The 7790-nt window shown below is 33.8% G+C and overlaps 1 protein-coding gene across 3 annotated transcripts; it reads right to left on the bottom strand.

Annotated features, from left to right (window-relative positions):
• Window positions 1-761: 761 nt before the first annotated feature.
• LOC114264537 (receptor-like protein EIX2) lies at window positions 762-6306 on the bottom strand. Of its 3 annotated transcripts, none has more exons than XM_028205182.2 (4): window positions 3277-6306; window positions 3028-3079; window positions 1795-2186; window positions 762-1671 (listed from the first exon to the last, which is right to left on the bottom strand). In XM_028205182.2, the coding sequence occupies exon 1, from the start codon at window positions 6104-6106 to the stop codon at window positions 4979-4981; it is 1128 nt and encodes a 375-aa protein (XP_028060983.2). In that variant the 5' UTR covers window positions 6107-6306; the 3' UTR covers window positions 762-1671; window positions 1795-2186; window positions 3028-3079; window positions 3277-4978. The 3 variants fall into 3 exon arrangements, with proteins under 3 accessions (XP_028060983.2, XP_028060984.2, XP_028060985.2); XM_028205183.2 differs by having other exon boundaries at window positions 1795-2169; XM_028205184.2 differs by lacking the exons at window positions 762-1671; window positions 1795-2186 and adding an exon at window positions 2312-2574.
• Between the last annotated feature and the right edge of the window lie 1484 nt (window positions 6307-7790).

The raw sequence follows: 7790 nt of genomic DNA, 5'->3' as shown, positions 1-7790 counted from the left end.
CCACATCAACATGCTCAATTTCTATAGTCAACACTCCACATCTACCCACCAAAAAAATGCGGGGGTGTTGATTGATTTTTCCCATGATTTGAGGGTGTTGTTGATTTTTGGTGATAGGTTTTTTGGGATTTTAAGTTGTGGGCTGTGAGACTTTCGTTGGTGTTGGTGTTGGTGTTGGTGGTGGGATTAGGGGGTGAGGTTGTGTAATGATGTTGGGGCTTGGGCGGTTATGGTGCTGATCTATGAAGCACAGATACTTCAAATAAGAAAACGTATCCGTATAGTATCGTATCCGTATCAGATACCGATACTCCTTGGATACTTATGGATACATATCAGATACTTATTAAAAGTATCGGATGCTTCTTAATTAATTTTTCATTAATTTTGAAGTATCGTATACTTAGTTTTGAAGTATCGGATGCTCCAAGTCACATATTATTGGATACTTCTTAATTAATTTTGAAGTATCAAATGCTTCAAGTCACATATTACTCCTTTAACGAAATTAGAATTGTATCATTTCTTGCATAACATCATAATATAATATAATTGCGAGGATAAATAGAATATTTTTACAATACTTTGCTTAGGTTTTTTTTTTTGTAAAAATATCATAATAAGCTAAAGTAATAGAATTCATCAAATTGACACATCTTTATTGTATCATGCATGTCCCCTATAGCTACATAGAAGTATAGATTAATAAGGTAATATAACAATAGTAAAATTAAATATCAATAAATAAATAAGCCAATAAACTTGCATAGAATATTTTTGACTAGTGCAAAAGGAAAAACACATAGGGTCAAGTTATGGATTGTTTTGATATTATCAACATATTAGACTTGATATTGAAATGAAATATTTGCAAGACCTATTGAAAATTTAAAAACTAAACTAGCTACTGCCTTAAATTAATACATAATTCTTAAAGATTAGTTTTTTGTATCATAAAGTTACTGTGCTTTCTCAACATTCTTGAGCTTATGTGTAACTCACTACTAATAATTTATTTATTTTTTATTGTTTACAAACATATCTTAGTCGTACCCGTATCTTACTTTTTTAGTTTTTGCTGTATCGCCGTATCCGTATCATATCGTATTCGTACCTCATATCCGTATCCGTGATGTCTAGGTGCTGATGGGGCTTGGGATTGGTTGGTGTTGTGGTTTGGGGCTAGTAGTAATGGTGTTTTTGAGGGTGCAGTGGTGCTACTTTTTGTGCCAGGTGAAAGCAGAGTTAAAGTGAAGAAGATAGCGTTACAAATGTTTACAGCAAGGTCTTGTCAATTTTTGGCTTTCTACACTAAAATTAAATAAATAGATGACGGTAAAAATGTAAAAATACATTTTCTATTAACAGAGTTCGTCAAATGTGACTGACCAGGGAGGTTATTGTTATTTTAGAAACCTAGAGGAAGGTCTTTGTAATTGTCATAAACCTAGGGGAGGTTAGTGTAATTTACCTAATTTTTTTTTAGCATTTGCCAATTTTTTTTTTTTTTTTTTTTATTTAGAAACAATTGTATCATAAAAAAGGTAAAAAAATCAAAAATGATAATAAATGACTTCAATATAGCACCAGAATTAGTTATAAATTAGGATGGAAATACCAGACAGATAGATCTTTGGGCCAATGAGCTGAAGGTAGCTTCCAACATAGACCCTACACATGAATTACAAATTTAAGCGATACATCTTATGTAAGATTTGAAAAGAAAAAAAAATGAATGATCATGACACAAAAAAGTAACAAAATTGAAAAATATATATATATATATATACTTACCAATACCACTAAAGTCTTCTTTGCAGTCTAGCCATATTCAATGCAGTTGTCACATAAAACCAATTTTTTATGCAATCCAAGAATTTGAAATAAGCATGTCTGATGGATTGTTAAAAATCATAATGCCCCAAAACTGCCCAAAATCCAAAGGTAAAACCAAGCCCCATGCTGACATAAAATCCAAGGGTAATAAACTTGTTCTCATTGTCTTCTTCTTCAATCTTTTTGTCTTGCCATGAGATTTCACGACTATTTTGTCTCCTCGACACTTATTTGGAAGTGGAAGCTCATGTAGTTCAGGATTCCCAGAATATGCAGAGGTATCAAAACTTTGCAATTGAGTGCTTGTTGAGATTTTTCTCAACAACTTGTTATCTGACAAATTCAACACACTGAGAAAATTTAAATTAGCAAGACTGGTAGGAATCGCGTTTAGAAAACTCATTTGCAGACAAGTCAAGAGATTCTTGAAAGTAGAAAAAATTCCTCTAAACAGAAGTCTCACACAGAAGCCATATTTCACATAACAAGTAGGTCACGAGTAAATAATCATGCCCAATAATTTACAAAATTAACTAGACTTGTAATAAAACAAACATTTGATAGCAAAAATAGATTGCAATCCTTCCAAACACACAATCCACAATATAATTACACATGAAAATAAATATTTATGAAGTTGTTTTATCGTTTCAAGAAATACGTAAAGGGCCTAGTAATAGTTGGTTCTGATAGCTCCGAACTCGATACTCTTGTCTCTTTCAAGTGTAGCCTAGCTTCCTTGGAAAACATAGCAAAAAAATGGAAACAACAAAAAAAACAACAATGTGATTATCGGTTAAATTAAAGCCAACTGACTTTTGCCAATCAAAAAAAAAAAAAAAAAACTGACTATTGGGCAGCCATCAATATAGTTTATAAACAGAGGATTAAGTCATATCATCCCATAAATATGGCACAACTTTAGTGCTTTTTTTTATGTTTACAATGGCAGAGCACATCATCATCACTGCTATTTCAAGATCAGTTTTGCAAAATTATAGTATGAGTGAATGACTTCTGTAAGAAAAGGAAAAAAATTGTATGGAGGAATAGAAGTTTGGCACAATTAAACAGAAACGGATCAGAAGGTAAAGCTAATTTTTGGATCATTTTATTTATGAATGACAACTAAACAGATAATGGATGCCAAGCAATTGCTTGGTTAAAAATTAGAGTGGCAATATAAATTACCATATAGATAGATCTTGGCAGCAATGAGCTAAAGATAGCTTGCAAAATAGACCTGCACATGTGTAAGGACAATTATAAAATAGACCTAAGTAAAACCACAAGCTTAAGCAAATAGAAAGTGTACTATGCTTAAGTCAGCTTATGTAGGATTTCAAATAAAATAAAATAAAATAAAAAATGTCTAATTGTTAGCAATGATCAAGACACAAAAAGATAAGAGGAGTAACAAAATTGAAAAAAGATACTCACCGTTTACCTCTGAAGCCTCCTTTGCAATCTAGCCATACTCAGTGCAGTTATCACATAAAACCAATTCTTTATGCAGTCCAAGAACTTGAAATAAGCATGTCTAGATGGTTTGTTAAAAATCATAGTGCCAAAAACTGTCCAAAATCCAAAGGTGAGACCCAGCCCCATACTAACATAAAATCCAATGGTAATAAACTTGTCATCGTCTTCTTGAATCATTTTGTCTTTGCCATGAACAAGAACTAGAGGTTCCAAAACTATTTCTTTTCCCGGACACTTTGGAAGTGGAAGTTCACAAAGTTCAGGGTTTCCTGAATATACAAAGGGATCAAAGCTTTACAATTGAGTACTTATCGGGATTTTTCCTGACAGCCTATTATTTGACAAATTCAACACACTGAGAAAATTTAGATCAGCGAGGCCGACAAGAATCGCGCCAGAAAGCTCATTTGTAGACAAGTCAAGAGATTCCAACATTTTCATCTGACCAACTTCTTGGATGATATTTCCTGTCAAATTGTTTCTTGATAGGTTCAACAAAACCAACCCTGCAAGACTCCCAACTTGTTTAGGAATTTTCCCAGCTAAGTTATTGCCAGAAAGATCAATGCTTTTTAATAGTCCCAAAGTATTTTTGTATTCTGACTCTTGTCCTTTCCACAACACCAATACATCCTCAATATAGCCGTGAGTTGCAGTAACAAGGCCATGAAATGTCAAATAATAAGAAGAAATGGTTGCACTAGAACTCTTACTTTCCACCAAGGTAGTAAAATTGTGAAAACAGTGTGGTATGTTTCTTGATAAACGATTATGGGAGAAGTCCACAATTTGAATTTGGTTAAGGTGGCATATATGTCGAGGTATGCTTCCCTTGAACTCATTGAATCGTAGACTAAGAACAATTAAACTTGTTAGGTGTGCCCCTATCCATGTTGGTATTTTTCCTGTGAGTTTGTTTCCTCCCAAATCAATCATTATTAAATTTGTGCATCTCTTTAATGAAGAAGCAATTTCCCTAGAGAAATTGTTGTTGCGCAAGTGCAAAGTTTGAATCTGGCCTAGGGAACCCATTGAACTCGGAATTTTCCCAGACAAATTATTGTGCGCCAAATTAATGATGGATAGTGCTTTGAGGTGCACCCAACACCTCGGAAGTTCTCCTGATAGTGAGTTATTTGAGAGGTCAAGATAGGTGAGATTTGTACCCCTAATTGCACATAAGAAAGAAAGTGAACCCGAGAACTTATTTTTGGAGAGATTCATAAGTGTTACATTAGGAGGAGCTAGTGGTATTGGACCCGAAAAATGATTTGAACCTAAATGCATATCAAGATAACCCTGATACTTCAATGATAGATCAGGCAACAAACCTTTGATTAGATTGTTAGAGAGATTTAAAAGTCTTAAACCTGGAGATAGATCCCAAAACCAACTAGGAACATTATCTGAAATTCCATTACTTGAGATATCAAGCTCAGAGAAGTTCTTTTGCGTTTGAAGCCATTTTGGAAAATGAGGCCCCAACTTACAAGATAATAAATATATGATATCAAGTTGGAAAGGAGGAACCCAGTCAGAACTGAAATTAAAAGTTAATAATGTGTTTGAAGAAAATGACAAATACTTCAGACTATACATATTAGAAAAGTGAATTTCAGAGAGTACGACTTTTAATGAATTGAAAGAGACACGAAAACGCTCAAGCGTGGAAAGTTGTCCAATATTTCTGTGTATAGTAACCATTCAATTGATTGTCTCTAAGGTCTAACTCCATCAATGATGGAAACATTGAAAGGTCAGGCAGTGACCCTGTAATTTGGTTTCCATTCAACTCAAGAGAAACAAGACTAGGAAGTTGTCTAAAAGTTTCTGGAATGGAGCCACTCAATTGATTATAGCCAGCAGACAATTCTATTAAGGAAGAAAATCTTGTAAAATCAGGCAATGAACCACTAAGTTGACTGTAACCCACATACAAAACCTCTAATGAGTCCTCTGCCCCAGACAACTTTTGAAGGAATTGATGAAGTTCTTCAGTCAAATTGTTTTTGTGCAGATCTAGAGATCGTAAACTAGTTAAATTTGCAAAGGCTTTTGGAAGGGCACCTTCAAGATGATTGTGATGAAGACTGAGATTTGTGAGGGAAATCATGCCTCCAAAAGAATTAGGAATCGGACCTTTTGACTGGTTTCTGGAAAGGTCAACATTAATAAGGCTACTACTAAAGTTGAACAACCAACTGTATATTGAAGAAGATAGATTATTTCGAGAAAGATCAAGTATAGAAAGAGACGCAGAAGAATTAAAAGTAAGTGGGGGATGAGTAGTGATAGCAGGAAGTGTACAAGAAGATAACCTTAACTCTTTTAGGAGAGGAAGATTATTGATAGATTGGACCCAGTCGGTTGCTTTACTGAGGTTAACATTAGTAAGGTCCAAATGACTTAATAAGGAAAGATGAGAAAGGCACTCAAGATTTTCACACTTTAGATGATAATTGCCGCTAAGATTAAGATGATGCAAGTTAGAAAGGCTCCTCAACTTTATGATGTCGTCACTAAAATTATTTTCATTGAGATCCAAATACTTCAAATGCTGCAATTCGAGCAATGAAGGACTAATCTGACCTCTCAGTTGTTGATAATCATGGGAAGAATGAAGATCGATTATGGTGACATGACCAGTGTGGTTGTTGCACCCAACTCCACTCCATTTGCACCAATCTTTTTTATCTTCATCACTCCCCCAACATGAGAGACGACCATAATCATCTATAAGAGCATCTTTAAACTTGAGGAGAGCTTGTCTCTCTCTCTCTCTATGCATTTGGTTTTAGCATCTTCTTCAGCTCTTAAGGAGAGTCCAAGAGCCGATTTTGTGAATAGTAAAAACACAACGACGACAAACACATGGAGAAATTGACGAAAATTTTCAACCATCATCATTTTCATGAACATGATCATGATGATGTAGCAAAAATTAATATCAAGATGAAGTAGCAAATACACCAAGAAATAAGGATTTGCAATTTTTGGTTTTCTGAGTTTTATTAACTACAGAATGGCGACCTTTTATATTGAAGATGCACCACAAGTTTTCGAAACTGTTCCTAGAATAAGACTTGGAAGTCAACGGAACATGCCAATAATTGTCAACTCATTCAAGGCTTTTTTTTTCAGATATTTAAATCTCTAGAAACACAAACAATTCTTATTCATCTTCATTATTCATAAATTATATTTTTTTATAGGAGTTTCACGTGTGCACCCACTGCTAGAATGGGCATTGTGTTAGCTCAATTTGTGTGATAAGATTAAATAAGAAAACAAATGGGTCATTTTTATTCATAAATCTCTTTTTACTCATGTTTCACTTAATCTAAATTATTTTCTTATGTTCTAATAAATCATATGGTTGACATAGTTATTAAAATACACATAATAATAATAGTGTGAAATGCGCATTAATGTTCACATTGACAGAGTAACTGTGACATGATGTGAACATTTATACTGTCAAATTTATTTAATGTGAATGTTCACATTACCAAGTTGGTAAGGGTTTAAAAAGTATTTGTAATGATAAAATTGTCCACAAAATACCTTAAATATGAGAATTAAGATTTGGTGGATCAAATGTCCAAAACAATAGGACTTATTAGAATATAAGAATATTTTATGGACTAATTGAAATACAAGTATTTAAAATAGGATTTTCTAATAAATTTCCCAACACAAGGCAAATTAATCCCTCAAAAATTAAATCCTGAGAGGTTGGGACATGAATCTTAAGGAAGGTAATTTCTCAATTTTGCCTCCAATAGAAAATTCCGGAATATGTTATCCTAACTCCTACCCTCCAACTAGGGCTACAAATGAATCGAGTTGCTCGCGAGTAGGATCGGCTTGGCTCGGCTCGGCTCAGCTCATTACGAGTTTGGCTCGGTCCAACTCGTTTAATAAACGAGCCGAGCTCGAGCTCAAATAAGCTCGGCTCATTTATCTTTGTTTAAATAATACAGAAATAATATTTTTCTATTTAAATAATATACAAAAATCTTAATGAGCCGAACTCGAGACTATATAGTTAGTTATTAGCTGAGCTCGAACTCAATAAACGAGCTTGATAAGCAAACGAGCCGAGCTCAAACTTAGCAAAGCTCAGCTTGGCTCATTTGTAACCCTACCTCCAAGTAGGTAGGATATAAGCGCGATTCTGAATTACTTATACTAGTAACCATTTGTGTAAACAAACAAGGGATAAGACCAATGTTTTCCTATCCCGACCCATTATCCATAGTTCTTTCTTGTTGGGGTTTTGGATAATCCAAGTTCTTTATGTTGGATTTCTCTCAATTCTTTTGTAAAATTACTCTCTATTCTTGGTAAATAACACTTTGCTTGACGCAAAAAAAAAAAAAAAAAAAAAAATTCTCAATTATGTTTCATTGTAAATTTTAAAATTGAAAATTCTCAAACTTGTGAAAGTCAGCTTGAATGATAAAACCTCA

Source organism: Camellia sinensis, chromosome 1 (genome assembly GCF_055761805.1).
Source record: "Camellia sinensis isolate YWXY chromosome 1, ASM5576180v1, whole genome shotgun sequence".
Lineage (NCBI taxonomy): Eukaryota > Viridiplantae > Streptophyta > Magnoliopsida > Ericales > Theaceae > Camellia > Camellia sinensis.
This window is presented reverse-complemented; position numbering and strand designations above follow the sequence as displayed.

Bases quoted from the DNA above. Each gene is read 5' to 3' on its own strand.
- LOC114264537 (XM_028205183.2), bottom strand. From the start codon at position 5,022: ATGGTTACTATACACAGAAATATTGGACAACTTTCCACGCTTGAGCGT.